We start from the raw sequence: 16,595 nt of genomic DNA, 5'->3' as shown, positions 1-16,595 counted from the left end.
ATGTGAGGGGCGGCGGGGCTTTCTCACTTTTCCTTCCATGGAGTCTTACAGCGGCAGGTGAAGCACAGATGCTTGGGTCTTAGTTGTATGTAACACCACAAATGCCCCTGTTTGGGCTGGTGGGCACCCCATGAGGTGCACCCCAACATGAGGCCTGGCACTGGGGTCATGTCTCAGGAAGTGTGTCTAGCTCAGCACCCTTAGAGTGGCCACCAGGTGTTGCCTGGCCACCAGAGCCCAGACTCCACGTTGCCAGTTCTGTGTCTGCATTACAGGTGGGTGCTTGTGTTTATGGGTGCACGTGGGCCCCTTTCTGTCCTCCTCTATCTGGCAGGACAGCTCAGCCAGATGTGGTGATTAATGCTCTTCTTTTTAGATCTTGTGTGACACTCGTTCAGACCCTGTGTGTAACAGGATCTTGTGTGACACACATTCAGGCCCTGTTGATGAAGCTGGTCTGGGTAAAGTTGCCCTAGAAGTAGTTCACACCCTAAGACCACCTCTTCTGAGGCGAGAGAAGCAGTGTTAGCAGCTAACATCTGACAAGAACCCCAGAAACAGGGCCCAAGGAGTCAGTCTTCCACACAGCTGCCTTACATGCTCTTTCTCCCCTTGAGATACTTGCTCTGTGTGTGAGACCATCAATCAGCCTGGCTGTTAAGAAATGATTGCACACCCTTTTGATGGGTGTTAAGAAATGATTGTACATGCTTTGCTCTGTGGGGGCTGGGCTCTGGGATCTAGGGGGCAGTAAAGTGCTGGTCAGGCCACCCTAGGCCTTTTTGGGACCCACCCAGGGCACCCTGGGAGCTCTTTCGAGCCTTCTGAGCTCTCCAGACCTCCCCGGTGTCCTCCCCCTTACTCCTGCGGGGAATAGCCAATAGTTCCAAGTGGTGGCTCTGGTGGTTCCCTGTGCTGATGGCCCAGGGCTGGACCTGTCGTCCCCTACTTGCTTGTAGGGGCCTTTAGGAGCAATGTCCCCAAGCAGTGGCTCTGAGAAGTGGGTTTGCTGCTCTGTGCAGGGTAGCTCATGGGATGAGATGGAGAGATGGAGTCAGTGCCCAATCTTGGAGTGACCAGACCTTACCCCGAGCAGCCAAACTATTCCCCCTCCACAGGAGCACGTGTGTGAGCCTGTCTTCATGCCCTTCATCTTGAGGAACCCTGGTGGGTGGGCTGCAGGGAACTAGCAAGGAGTGGAAAGGCTTTTTATCAAGAGAAGTTTTCAAAGCTTCATCAAGGAGAGAACAGTAATTAACCCCAGGCCCTGTCTCCCAGCTCCTACCACCATCAAAACACACCTGCACTCGTGGGGGTTGGCAAACCTTGGGCCAGATCCAGCCCTCTGCCAGGTTGTGTGGTGTTTGATGACAGGGAGCATGATCTCTGAGCCCAAGTGAAATATTACCCCACATCCCCCGTCCCAGTTCCATTCTTCTCATTAGTAGACCTGTATTACAAAAAAAAAGAGAGAAAGAAAGAAAGAAAGAAAGAAAGAAAGAAAGAAAGAAAGAAAGAAAGAAAGAAAGAAAGAAAGAAAAAGAAAGAAAGAAAGAAAGAAAGAAAGAAGTATTCAGTTGCTATATTTTGAATTCTATCAACAACAAAAAAAAGTTGTGGAAACTTTTTTTTTTTTTTTTTTTTGGAAACTTGTTTTTTGGAATATAAGAGGAGATACTGGCCTGAATAATTCTGCAGAGAACATTTTACACATCTTTAAAAAAGCCTAAATGCTACCCAACTTAAAACTTGTAAGAATAATTTGTAAGAGTTACTGTAAAATGAATTCATTTAAGCACCAAGAAATTTGGGATATATAATATTTCAGATGATATGATTTACTGAGTACAAAGAGTATGATTTTTCTTCGTGAATTTGTGTTTATATACAAATATAAAGGATACAAGATAGGCTCCTTTTAAAAGCCAAAGATTCAAAATCTGTGAATGACTTTTACCATATTTCCAATTTCTCGATATAGCAAGGGACCCTATGGTAAAAGATCCGTGTGTGATAAATAACATAGTACAGTCCTATCTGAATATCAGTTCTTATTCATCTTGCCTCATTAATATAATTTATACCTCAATTAAAATATTCTATCTGCAAACAATATATTTATCTAAAATATTTTGTAATTCAGATTGCCATTCAGACCACCTTCTCCTCTGCCTCTTTTCTCAAATCATTGTAATTTTATGGTACACCTCATTAAATTGTTTTCTTTTCTCCCTTCAGTGAAACTGTCAACTCAAAGCACCACATTATTACAAACACAGATATAGCATATATTAACATACTAGAAAAAAAGATAATACATATGGATCTATGCTAAATGAGACAATGCAAACCAAAAAACACACAACACCATGCTATGTTCATCTATTCCGAAGCACTACAAGAAGGCCCTGATAGCACCCTGGCTCATGTAAACTGATGTTCCCAGATATCACTAGTGCCCTGTACTCCAACATAATTAAATGTTCTATTAAAGACATTTCCACATTTGTTTGCTTAAAACAATCTACAGCAGCTTTGACTACTAATCTTGAAAATGATGATAACACATTATAGTTTCAATCAAGTCATAGATTCTAAGCTAAGTATTTTCTATTATCACCCATTTATTTAATAACACATTCAGGGAGCTAAGCAACATTCAGTTCAAGGGTTTTTTACTTCGCTCTCTTTTGATTGTGAATTTCAGATGTGTCCTTTAGTCATCCTCGGCTTCAGTGAAAGAGGATTCTTCAAGCAACTGATTAAAATATCTTAATTTAAAAGCAGGTTGACTAAGTGGTCAGCAGCTGAAGCACTCTTGTCTACATACTGCATCCATAATACTCTGTCCTCTCTGGAGGAACTGGATGCCCCTGACCTACCATGAGCGTAACACATTTCATCCCTCAACCCAGAAGCAGCCAGGGTACATTAGAACATGGGTAGAAACTAACTCAAAACTACTTTGGGGGCAAACACCAGATTTCGATTTGTCAGCAAAACCACCATAGTGTGGTTTTCTCAAGAAACAGGCTTTGCATTGAAACACTTGCTTTCTCTTCTCATATCAAGTTGAACTGCTAAAGTAATATCAGAAAGAGCACAAAAGATAAGCATGTCTTCTCTGAAAGAGGCACTGCATCTGGGATCGGAATTAAGGCTAAATAAATAATGCTGGTTTGTGGTTTAGACAAATGTGCCAATGGTTACATTAACCAACAGCTTCGCACTTTGTCCTGTATACCTGTTTGTGAAGATGCGTCTCAGTCTCCTCCCTGAAGACCAGCATTCCTAGGTGCGAGTGAGAGGCCTCATTCATGGCTTTGGACTGGATGCACACACGGTACTGTTCAGGAGTCAACTCATCAGCACAGCGTTTCTCATGCCAGAGGTGGAAAAGACCAGGAACTGGAGTCCGAATCACAATCAGGTCACCATGTAAGTATTTTCGATAAAGATGAACATCTCCACACCAACCTTTTACTTCCACGTCAAATCCACCTGCCGGATGAAAACTGACATGTCGGTAACTGCCTGTCAACCAAAGCACAATTGATAAGAATTAAGATGTTCCACTTCAAATGAGATGGCACAGCACAGCCTAAAGATACCCGAGAGAGGACTGACATCTGGTTTGGAAGTCCAGCTAGGAGCTGACTTCTAGCAGCAAAGGCCTGTTGTTGGGAGTATCAAAATGAGATTAAATATTTGAGAATGCTTTGTAAATGTCTAAGTTAAATAGTAAATCTAGAGAAAGTCAAAGGAGAAGGAAATATAAATCACCCATAATTTCACCACTACTAATATTATGATTAACATATTTATCCACTGAGATACAAGTTTTTCTGGGCCACAGACAACTTTCCAGAGGAGAAAACAGAAGAAATGGCTAGGTTGAACATATACATTTGAGAAGGGGAACATGGATGATTTAAAGCCACAGGAATGGATGAAATTACGAAAGGTGTTTAGAAAGAAAATAGGCCCAGATATAAATACTAAGTAATGCCAATACCTACAGGTTAAACATACAGAGAAAAAGAAATCAGCAAAAGAGACTGACAAATTGCCCCAGAGGATGAAGAAAATTCTGGAGAATGAGCTATCAGTAGTCAAATGAAAAAAGTATCTTCAGGAATAAAGGGTCAAGCGTGTGCTGCTCAGTTAAGAATTTAAAAAAAAAGGACACCTAAGTGGCTCAGCAGTTGAGCATCTGCCTTTGGTTCAGGGCGTGATCCCAGAGTCAGGGATCGAGTCCCGCACTGGGCTCCCTGCGAGGAGCTTGCCTCTCCTGCCTCTCTCTGTGTGTCTGTCATGAATAAATAAAATCCTAAAAAAAAGAATTAAAAGAAAAAAACAAAAAAAGACCTGGCAACATAAATGTCACTTATAAACTTCCCTACTACAATAATTCTAATGGAGCGATGGAGCAAATGGCTAACTGGACCAGGTGAACACATGAAATGGAAGATAAAGTTGAGAGTATTTTCACATTGGTTTAATCTAAACTTTCTTAAAGAATCATAGAGAACATAAACCATTTGGAATTTTTTTTTTTTGACCATTCGGAATTTTTTGAAGAACAGGCATACATTCTTAAAAACTGAAAACAAATTAATTCTTTAATTAAGAGCAAGGTTTCCGAATTATGTCTTCTGTCAAATAATTATATACCACTTAATTTTATACTCACGGGGGATCCCTGGGTGGTGCACGTGTTTGGCGCCTGCCTTTGGCCCAGGGCGTGATCCTGGAGACCCGGGATCGAATCCCACGTCGGGCTCCCGGTGCATGGAGCCTGCTTCTCCCTCTGCTGTGTCTCTGCCTCTCTCTCTCTCTCTCTCTCTCTCTGTGACTATCATAAATAAATAAAAATTTACAAAATCTTAAAAAAAATTTTACACTCACAGGATGACAATAATCCTGAGATCTCTGAAAAGTATTGCTTTAAATAGTCATAGCTTTTATAAAACACTATGTCTAATACATACTGGTTTTCCTTCTCTGTAGATAAAATTTCTTCAAATATTAGAGATGGTATAGATACTTAAAACAAATGAGGGACTTCCAGTTTCTGGTCCAGCATATACATCGCTTAGAAGTCATACCATCCTAACAACAAGTGAAAAGTGAAACAAACTGAAAAATAAACAACTCCTCTCAGATCCCTCAGAGAAATAAGGTCACAGATCAGATTGCCACCACCGAATTAGAGAATCAGGCAGGTAAAATGGAATCACAACTATTTTTTTAAAAATTTTTATTTATTTATGATAGTCAGAGAGAGAGAGAGAGAGAGAGAGAGGCAGAGGCATAGGGAGAGGGAGAAGCAGGCTCCATGCACCGGGAGCCCGACGTGGGATTCGATCCCGGGTCTCCAGGATCACGCCCTGGGCCAAAGGCAGGTGCCAAACCGCTGCGCCACCCAGGGATCCCTGGAATCACAACTATTAGAGCAGAAAGCCACCAGTAGAAATCTCCAGGGGAACCAGTCTGAGGTAGGGAAAAAAAACTGGAACTGTAATTGACGAATGGCTAGAGGCTCAGTGGACAAGTGTAAAAGTTGAAAACTCCAGATTGGGGGGCATAGAATGGTCCCTACACTTGTGTGAGTTTTACACTCAGGAGCTCTAGTAGGTTTTCACTGTGAAGATTAGAGCAAAATACCCTAGTGCTTTCAGCAGGAGCAGTGTGAATATAATCATTGTGAAACATGCCAGAGCACTTTATTCTTAATAAGGCCTGCCTCAGGAGAAACTATTTTACTAGAGTCAAACCTACCTGGGGAAAGGACATACCCAACTGCAGCCCACTCTAGCCATCCTGTCTCACTTAAGGTTGGGGATGGTGTCTGAGAAACACTTGTGAAGTTAATGGTCCAGATACATAATCTCACTAAGGAACTGAGACCTAATCACAGGACTACAGAATACTTCCTCTTTCCCCACACCTCACCACCTATTACTAGTTTACTGCAGTTTCCTTTGCCCAATACATCATGTTCAGTTATGAAGAAAAAATGAGGCATACTCAAAGACAAAAGACAGATTGAAGACACAGAGCAAGCATCACAACCGGATTCAGCCAGGAGTACTGAAATTGTCAGCCTGGGAATTTAAAACAACTATAAATGATATGCTAAGGGCTCTAATAGAAAAAGTAGGCAACAATCAAGAACAGATGGTAATGTAAGCAGAGAGTAAGAGATTCTATGAAAGAATAAAAAAGAAATGCTAAAGATAAACAATGTAACAAAGGAAGAATGCCTTTGTATTGGCTGAGGAAAGAGTCTCTAAGCTTGAGGATATGTCAATAGAAACATCCAAAATTGAAAAGGCAAAAACGAAGAGGACGGGGTGGGGGTGGGGCGGATAGATCAGAATAGTTCATAAGAATTGTATACAAAAGGTATAACAAATGTGTAATGGAAATACCAGAAGGAGAGGAAAGAAAGGAACAGAAGCTCTAAAATCAAAGAGCCAAATTCCAAACAAGAGAGCAATCAGTGAACAATGAGTGGAGCCTAGCAGGTGGGAGTGTTACTGCAGAGACAGTAAAAGACAGCCTTACTAGGGGCGCCTGGGGGGCTCAGTCAGTTGAGTGCCTAACTTCGGCTCAGGTCGTGATCTTGGGGTCCTGGGATTGAGTTCAGCATCGGGCTTCACACTCAGTGGGGGGTCTGCTTCTCCCTCTCCCTGTACCTCTCCCTCTGCTCCTGCTCACTCTCTTTCAGAGAGAGAGAGAGAGAGAGAGAACCCTACTAAATCCATGTCATCCCAGGGTGACTGTGCACATGCCCTGAGAGTGTCAGGAGAGGCTTCACATAGCTGGTGAATGGGGAGATAAAATTCATTGAAATAGTAAAGCCAAGTCAATAAACAAGCAAAAAAAAAAAAAAAAAAAAACAACAACAACAAAAAACAAGCCCTGGAGGCAGGAGGAATCAATCTTCAGGCTTTCCATAATATGTGACCTAAAATGTCCAGTTTTCAAGAAAGAAATTACGAGGCACATAAAGAAACAGAAAAATATATATACCCATATACCAGAAAAAAAGTAGGCAATAGAAACTGTGAGAGGGCCGAGATGTCAGTTTTTACAAAATTTCAAAACCATTATAAATATGTTCAAAGAATTATAAGAAATCATGCTTAAAGAAGAGAAGGGAAGATGAAAATGTTTCATGAAATAGAGATTATCAATGAAGAGACAGAAATTATACATATAAAAAGAAATTCTGGAGCTAAAAAAGGACAACGTGGGCAGCCTGGGTGGCTCAGCGGTTTAGTGCCACCTTCAGCTCAGGGTCTGATCCTGGAGACCCAAGATGGAGTCCCACGTCAGGCTCCCTGCATGAAGCCTGCTTCTTCTCCCTCTGCCTGTGTCTCTGCCTCTCTCTCTCTGTGTCTGTCATGAAGAAATAAAATCTTCAAAAAAAAAGGACAACGCAAATGAAAAATTCATTAGAGCAGCTAAGTATAGATCTGAACAAAGAATCAGTAAACTTGAAGATAGATCAATTGAGATTATGCATTCCAAAGAAAAGAGAGAGGAAAAAAAAAGAAAAGAGAGAAAAAAATAATAAAAAATGAAGAGAGTCTCAGAGAAATTTGGGACACCATTAGCTATACCAAATACATACTAAACAGGAATATAAGGAGAAAATAATGAATAAGGAGCAGTGAGAAATGGCATAGGTTAGAAAGCAATGATGTATTCCTGCTGTTTTATTGAGCCAGAATCCAGGGAAAGGGCATTAGTTTCATTTAATAGTCATTTTATTGCTATTTGCCGATTTTTCTAGGATTCAGATGTTACACTGTTACAGAGATAAGGTGGAGGAATTTCTAAAAACAAATGGCTGATTATAAAAATGAATGTAAGATGGGCCTAAAAAGTACACAAAATATATTCTGTTATAATATATAAATATATATATAAATATATACATGTGTATATTATATAGGTGTGTCTGTTATACATACGTATATATGTGTTTATATATGTACATACACACTCATGCATAAATATATAAAATATATTCTTATATGCTGTGGAAATGCAGCCACTGACTGATCAGGAGATGTGGAACCAAGTTTCAGCCTGCTTTCTTATACTGTCCTCTGACAATGTATTTTTTTTTTTTTTTTTTGCTGAAGCTAAAGTGGGGCAGGAGGCTTAGACCAGATTCTTCAGGGTCATCTTTGGATTCAAGGAGTGGATGACTAAGCCAATTGACTCCAGGTTCCGCACTCCAACTTCAACCAGAGCTAAAGACTGGCTGTCTTAAATACTAGGATTTTCATAATAGATCAACAGACAATTAAAGTGGTTTCATCTCTAAATAAAAAAATACAAAAGCCCTTGGACTAGATAATCTAACATTACTTCCAGATGCAACAATCCAGGAGCACAACACCAGAGTTAGGTAGAGAGCTTTCATAAGGATATTCAAAACAATTGCAAATATTGGTAATAAGCCAAACAGATGTTTTTAAAAACTAGTGTTTTGATTTAAGGAAACAAGTAAATATTCTATTTCATTTTTATTTTATGATCTCATTTTTGCTACTTAGAGACATTAATCATAAACTTACTTTTGCTTTTCACATCTCCAGGTGCCTCTTTTAGCTAATCTCATTCATAATTTAATAGGAAAACACTCGATTCTGAGACATTTTAGAAAAATGCCATAAGGTACTACAGTAAATAAATACAGCCCTATCCTTAAATGTAAGGTATACTTACCTATGGTCAGGAAATCTGATCGATACGGACAAGTCATTCCAAAGCCAAATTCTCGCCAAAAGCCAGAATCCTTTTTGTGAACCTTCATTAAAAAAAAAAAGAAATTCAATTTAATCCCTCAAGATTCAGAAGTTTCGATCAACAATGAAAGAAATTAAAATTCTTTCCAAATAATTTTTCCTGTCATTTATGTGACTGATAATGGATCACATGATCCATTAATCATTCACATGATTAAATCTTTACAAAACCAACAAAAATACAGTATTCTCCATCAGCAAAGGGTTCTTGCCACATTCAATTTAACTGAATTTAAGCCCTGTACAAGGTGCCAGCTAAGGTTACTAATAAACAGTACGGTGCCTGAACTCAAGGAGCTTACTTACATTCCATTCTGGGAATAGAAGCTGCACAAATCCATACTGTAATACACTAAGTTTTTCTAAATAGTAGACCTTATTTGGTGCCTTTCTTCATTCTTTTGCCCCTTTCTGACTATGTACAGTTTTGCTCTGCTAATTACCTGGTCCCATGTAATCCATGAGCTTTGTTCCTTCCACCTGTAGCTTTAGATTGGGCCATGATGACTCTATACCAGTGGCACAGTGTCAAACCATTTATTATAGGAATTGATTCACTAACAGGAGTTAGACCAAATTCAGGCCAACATGGTAAAAGGGAAGTGCTGTTTGGGAACTCTGGAAAACAAAGTCCCTTCATTCCTCTGAGAGAGCTACTAGAAAAGACATTTGCTTTTTTTCGATGGTGTAGAGAAGGAGTCAGCAAACTACAGCCTCCAGGGTAAATCTGGCCTGCCGCCTGTTTCTGAAAATAATTTTATTGGAATACAGCTACAGTCATCTGTTTACAAACTGTCTAGGTGTATTTTCATGGCACAGTAGCACAGTTGAGTAGTTGCAACAGGGATTCAGCTATATGGCCCACAAAGCCGAAATATTTTCTATGCGGCTTTGTACAGAGTAAGTTTGCCAACTCTTGGTGTAGGGCGTAGATGTGAAGCTTGGAACTGCTACAGTTCCTTGTAGTTTTCCATTACGAGGGAAACCAGCTTTAAAATGAAGCTGTCACCATCGAAGTACAAGCAGAGAAAGAAAATCAGGGCTTTGATGATGTGCAACCCCAGAATCAAGGAAGAACAGCTGAAGCCTGATAAATATTCTTTATTTATTCATGCATTCAGCAAGTATTTTAATCTATCAGACATAGTACTGGGAGCTGGACACAGCAATGAATAGAGATGACGAAGTCTCTGCCATCAGAGTCTCTGTTTTGTTGGAAAAATAGGAAATACATAAACACACACACACACACACACACATATATATCTATCTTAGGTGGTAATACATGCTAGGAAGAAAAAATGTAGCAGGACAAGGGGAGAGCATGAGAAAAGAAAGCCTAGTTCAGATATAATGGCCATAGGGGCCTCTCTGAGAAGATAGGGCCTCTAATGAAATACTGAAGTGAGCTGTGAAATATCTAAAGGAGATCATTCCAGACAAAGAGGGTAACACGTATGATGGCTATGAAGGGAATGAGTAGGGCAAAAGCAGAGGAATGAAGTCCTATGGACAAGAAAGGGCTATTAGCATTTTTAAAAGATAACTGGGATTACAGTATTTTTGTATGCATATGGCAATAATCTAGAAGAAGCATAACATTAGGATAGGAGAGTGTGAAGAATGGCTGGAGGTGAGTCCTTGTTCAGGCACGAGAATGGAAATCTAATGGTTTAGACTATCATGATATGTTCAGAAAGGAAAAATTGCATGGAGGTAAAAAAAAAAGATTGAGAACAAGTTATCAGTGACTGAATGGGCAGGAGTTGGGGTGAAAGCGAACAATCAACTAAAGGTGACAGCAGGCTGCTGTCCTGAATAATGGGTGTGTGGTAGTGCCATTTCCCAAGAGTGGGGATACTGGGGAAAGGGCCAGCCCAGAGGTAAATGATGTAGAGCTGGGTTCTGGACATAATGAATATGAGTGATCCATAAGATAGACACATGGAAATTACTGCAGATAGCAGGAATGAAGGGAATATACAGGACTGCAGAGGAGGCAGATCTTGAGGGGAGCGGGGGAGAGTCTGAAAAAGCTGCTGTATGTAAAGGAGGAGTTGGCTGGAAACAGAACAAGGCAGCACTGAGGACTCAGCTTAAGTTGGAGCTAATAAGTGAGGTGTGTATTTTCCTTCCTTCTTGCTTTTTATTTTATTTTTTGCAGAGGGAGGGCTTCTGCCTCTTCTAGAATGTAAAGCTCCTGGATGGCAGGACTTTTTGTTGATTTTGATCACTGCTATATCCACAGCACCTAGAACAGTGCAACACACATGGCAGGCTTTTAATAAACATTTCTCAAATGAAAAAATAAATTTATAGAGGCATAATTTCTGTGGCAAAACCAGGTTCCAATATTCTTATTTCCTTAGTCCAAACATAATCCTGGCACAAATATTAACACCCTCCAGCCCCCGGCCCCACAAATAAAACAAAATATCCACTTTGACAGTTCTACCCCATAACAATTCTCATTTTACAGATACTATGGCTTCCTTTATAACTTAGTTTCTTTAAAAAAAATCCCCAAATATTATCATACTTGGGGAAAGGAGTCACTGGTTTTGATTTTTGAACCAACATATTTCCACTGTCTATAATCCCCAACTGTTAATATTTTATTGCATTTTTATCTGTCCCTCTACAGGGCACATGGAGGACGCAGCTATCCACACATAACATACATCTCCAGCCTCCAGCCCCTCACAGGCTGCCAGGTTCACAAGTCCATGTGGCAACTGGACACTTGCCCTTGGACGTCTAATAAACAAAATATACACCTGCCATACTCAGGTTAAATCCCTGATCTCTCCTTCTGCTCTTCTTGTCTTTTTCTCACTCCTTACATCTAATCTACCAGCAAGTTTTGTCAGCCAAATCATACCCAAACCTTTCTCCACAATTACCATCCTTACCAAGCCACAGTCACCTCCCTGGTGCACTGCAAAAGCCTAACTGGCTATTTGCAACTGGAGCCACACACAACATTCCCCACAGAATCAAAACCCTAAGGCTTTCTATCACACTTAGCCTAAACTTAAACTCCTTATAGCTCTACATGACTGGCCCAGCTTTGTGTCCTGTTGCCTACTATGCTCCTAGCCACCTTAGGAAACCCATTAGCTCTTCCTTCTGCCTAGAACTGCCTTTCCCATCACGAAGTAGCAGGTTCTTTCCTGTTATTTGGATGGCCTCTCCAACAGTCTCATCTCAGAAAGGCCTTTCTGACTAAACATACCACAGAAACACCTAATCACTTTTCACAACTCAGCCTGTTTTAATGATCTGCATGTTATTTATCAATTGCCTTTATCTTCTGTCTCTTCCTACCAGAATAAAGATTCTTGTGAATAATAACCATGTCTGTATGGTTCTAGGTGCTAGGGGTTCCAGAAGTGACTAGTGGCTGGCATAGATTGAACTCATTGGATGAATTAATATGAGAAGCAGTTTTTGCAGTTGATAAGAGTGGAGACACACTACCCTGGCTCCTGGCCCTATTCCTGCCAGATGTACATTTGGGCAGGCACTCAACCATCATAGAGCTGTGTCCTCATCTGTAAAATAGGGGTAATAATAGCATCTATCTCAGAGGTGCAAGGAGGATTAAATGAGTTAACATGCATGAAAAACAGAACAGTACTGTACACACAGGAAAGGGTACATAAAAAAATCAGCTATTATTAGCGTGAAAATATAATCTAAAATACACATATATAATTTCCCATTTTTTAAACTTTATATTTTCCTCTATATTTCATGAAGATTTTCCTCTTGCTACATATGCACAACCCTATGTACTATAAGTCAATTTATTATTTTATTATTTATTTATTATTTTATGATTAGTAGAGTTTCGCTTGCTTCCAATATGTATTGCTATTCTACAGTTCTGTTTCCTCAGGAGAGACTCCTGGGAGTGGAGATTACTAGATCAGAGGAATGGAACTGTTTGAAAACTCCTGACCCAGAAAGCTTGTCTGTATTCCTACACCACCAGCAGGAATGGAAGAACTCCTACCCCATCAACCTCACTTGCATGGCTGTTTTAAAAACAGTGATTTTACAGCAGCAAAAAAGTATTGCACTGTTTTTTTTAAGATTTTGTTTATTTATTCATGAGAGACACAGAGAGAGAGGCAGGGACAGAGGCAGAGGGAGAAGCAGGCTCCTAGTGGGGAGCCCGAGGCAGACCTGATCCTGGGACTGCGGGATCACACCCTGAGCCAAAGGCAGGCACTCAACTGCTGAGCCACCCAGGCATCCCTGAACTGCTGTTTTTATTTATTATTAGTAAGGTTGGTTATTTAAAAATGTTTACTGTGGGGCAGCATGGGTGGCTCAGCGGTTAAGGGCCTGCCTTCAGCCCAGGGCATGATACTGGAGTTCCCGGGGTCGAGTCCCACGTTGGGCTCCCTGCGTGGAGCCTGCTTCTCCCTCTGCCTGTGTCTCTGTCTCTCTCTCTCTCTCTCTCTCTGTGTGTGTGTCTCATGAATAAATAAATAAAATCTTTAAAAAAATGTTTATTGTGAATTATTACCAACTGTCTTTTAGCGAGTTTTTCCTACTGGTGTATTTCTGGTTTACTTTTAATATCAAGGAGATAATATTACACCATTAAGGAGAACAAGCTTTTGTCTTAAGTGGGGAGACTGAAGTTTAGAAACAGTAACTTGCAAAGGTCATAGAGTAGTAAAACTACAACTTGAAGTGAAGTATTTAAACTTTTTTTTTTTTGGAATCCTGGGGTGGCTCAGCGGTTTAGCGCTGTCTTCAGCCCAGGGCATGATCCTGGAGTCCGGGATCGAGTCCCCACACTGGGCTCCCTGCATGGAGGCTGCTTCTCCCTCTGCCTGTGTCTCTGCCTCTCTCTCTCTTCTCTCTCTCTCTCTCTCTCTCTCTCGTGTGTGTAGTGTCTCTCATGAATAAATAAAATCTTAAAAAAACTTATTTTTTTTGCATAATATCTAGAATTAACCCACATTCAAATCATTCTTTTCCCACATCCTCCCAAACTGGACAAGAATATTAGCATGCTTTTACATTCCTCTTCACCCTCACATGTTGATTCCATTTAGCACTTTGTTTATCAAGTATTTTTTTTAAATAAACGTCTTATTCTGGAGTAATTTTAGAGTTACAGAGAAGTTGCAAAGTAGTAAAGAGAGTTCCCATATACTTCTCACCTAGTTTTAACTTCCTCTAAAGGTTATTATTTTACATGGTTGTGGAATATCTATAAAAACTAAGTATCCAACACTGGTACATTACTATTATCCACATTTTAGACTTAGATCTAAACTGGATTCCACCAGTTTTTCCTTTAATGTTCTTTTTTCTGTTCCAGGATCCAGTCCAAGGGACCACACTGCATTTATTTGTTGTGTCTCCTTGAGAAACTGTGACAGTTTCTCAGTGTTCCTTGTTTTTGATGATCGTGACACTTTAAAAAAATCTATTATTATTATTATTATTATTATTATTATTAATTAGTGATCCCTATAACCGATGTGAAGCTCAAACTCATGACCCTGACATTAAGAGTTGCATGCTCTTCCAACTGAGCCAGCTAGGCATCCCTGATGTTGACACTTTTAAGGAGTATTGGTGGGGTTTGAAGTGTTTCTAATGATTAGGTTTTTTGGCCACAGAAGTGAAATGCCCTTCTTGCCACATCAAATCAGGAGTGCATAAATACCACTGGTAATATTAATGTCATTACTTGGTTTAAGGTGGTGTCCTACCAGGTTTCTCCACTGAAAAGTTAGTTCTTTCCATACTCAATTCTTCACATATGACTCACCTAGCTCTTTTCTAATGGAAAAGAAAGTATCTACATAAGTTATTTGGAATTCTGTAGGGAAAATTTAGCTCTTCTTCCTTATCTATCTTATCAGTCTATCCATTGATTTATTATTTATTCACTCTCTAAATTAATCATATCAGTATGGACTCATGGATATTTTATGCTTGGGGTTACAATCCAATACTATGTTATTTGTTTGTTTGTTTGTTTATTTATTTATTTATTTATTTTTGTTATTTATTTTGTTGCTCAAATTTTTCCTGCTTTGCCAGTTCTTTCAAGCTCGTGTCCCTTTGACATATCTTCAACTTTACTTTCTGGAGCTTTAGGCTCCTTGATGTCCTGTCCCTGCACTAAGATTTGGGAGCTGGGCACGCTTCTTATTCTTGGGGTATCACTCCTTCTAGGTCCTCTCAGAGGAAAGAGCAAGGTAATACACATGTGTATACCCTTTGAATTTTAAATCTCCAATTGCTGCTATTCTTCTTCTTCTTCTTCTTTTCTTCTTCTTCTTCTTTTTTTTTTTACATGTTTCATCAACAACTGTTAAACAAAACAGGCATTTTATTTTTGGGGAATTACTGTTTTATTCTCAGGTCTTCTTTCAAACAGGTCCATTTCTCAATCTGCTGAAGAGGTCTGTTAGAAGCAAACTTTGAATCCTTGAATATTCAACAATATCTATTTTGCCCTCAAACAGGTCAGATATGAATTACAGAATTAAAGTTATTTTTCTCACAATGTTCAAGGTATTGTTTTATTGTCTTCTGGCACCAATATTACCAAACAGAAGGGAAATGACGATTCTTATTCCTTTGTAGACAAGTCCTCAAATGCCAGAAGACTTGACTTTCCTCAGCTTTTTGAAGTTTTCTTCTATTTCCTCCGTTGTCTATTCTCTCTTTTCTCTCCCTCTGGAATTCCTGTTTAATAGGAGTTTAAATAGGAGCTTACTGAGTAATTTCTCATTTCTTGGTCACATTACCTCTTGGTCATCGTGTGCACGGGTGGCTTGTTTTCTAGTTTACAAGTTTGTTTCAACTGTGACCATTCCACTATTCAGCTCATTTAGTGAATTTTAGATTTTTAGAATTTCCAAGTTCTGACCTTTTTCAGCAACAAATCTGGTCTTATGAATTTAATGTTTTCTTTCCCTAAAGGCATATTTATCTTCAAGGTGTTTTCAACTGTATTCATATCCTCATGTGTTATCTTTTCTGTTTATTAAAATTTGGTGCTTCTCTTTCGTAGTGTTGGTTTGGCTAGTCTAGGTTAACTGCTACTGATCTTTGTTTCAAAAATTATTGTTCAGGGATCCCTGGGTGGCGCAGCTGTTTGGCATCTACCTTTGGACCAGGGCGCGACCCTGGAGACCTGGGATCGAATCCCACGTCGGGCTCCCGGTGGATGGAGCCTGCTTCTCCCTCTGCCTATGTCTCTGCCTCTCTCTCTCTGTGACTATCATAAATAAATAATATATATATATATATATATATATATATATATATATATATATATATATATATATAAAGAAGTGTGAGATTCATACTCTGGAAATTATAAAATATTACTGAAAGAAATTAAAGAAGATTTAAATAAATGGAAAGACACCTATGTTCATGGATTGGAAGACTTAATGTTATTAAAACACTGATGTTCTCCAAATTGATTTACAGATTCAACAAATTCTCTACAGAATCCCAGATGACTTCTTTTTGGAAGCTGACAATCCTAAAATTCACAGAACTCAGAATAGTCAACATAGTCTAGAGAATGGAGAACAAAATTGAAGGACTCACTCTTTCCCATTTCAAAACTTACTTCAAAGCTACAGTAATCAAGATAGTGTGGAGGGGACCTGGATGGCCCAGTTGATTAAGCATCTGATTTTGGCTCAGACTGAAATCTAAGGGCCCTGGATCGAGCTCTGTGTTGGGCTCCCCACTCAGTGGGGAGTCTGCTTG

General features: G+C 39.7%; 1 protein-coding gene across 1 annotated transcript; it reads right to left on the bottom strand.

The window, feature by feature from the left end:
• Nucleotides 1–3,211: 3,211 nt before the first annotated feature.
• LOC129516859 (chondroitin sulfate N-acetylgalactosaminyltransferase 2-like) lies at nucleotides 3,212–15,627 on the bottom strand. Its single transcript, XM_055336405.1, has 4 exons — nucleotides 15,617–15,627; nucleotides 11,510–11,585; nucleotides 8,749–8,830; nucleotides 3,212–3,501 (listed from the first exon to the last, which is right to left on the bottom strand). The coding sequence occupies exons 1-4, from the start codon at nucleotides 15,625–15,627 to the stop codon at nucleotides 3,212–3,214; spliced, it is 459 nt and encodes a 152-aa protein (XP_055192380.1).
• Nucleotides 15,628–16,595: the final 968 nt, after the last annotated feature.

The sequence above is a fragment of the Nyctereutes procyonoides genome, unplaced genomic scaffold (genome assembly GCF_905146905.1).
Source record: "Nyctereutes procyonoides isolate TBG_1078 unplaced genomic scaffold, NYPRO_anot_genome, whole genome shotgun sequence".
NCBI lineage: Eukaryota > Metazoa > Chordata > Mammalia > Carnivora > Canidae > Nyctereutes > Nyctereutes procyonoides.
This window is presented reverse-complemented; position numbering and strand designations above follow the sequence as displayed.

What these genes read in the sequence shown, in the direction of transcription:
- LOC129516859 (XM_055336405.1), bottom strand. An exon ending in AGGGGCTGGAGGCTGGAGAT is followed by an intron (nt 8,831 to 11,509) that starts GTATGTTATGTG and finishes TTTTTAATGAAG; the next exon opens with GTTCACAAAAAGGATTCTGG. An exon ending in ATCAGATTTCCTGACCATAG is followed by an intron (nt 3,502 to 8,748) that starts GTAAGTATACCT and finishes TTCATCCGGCAG; the next exon opens with GTGGATTTGACGTGGAAGTA.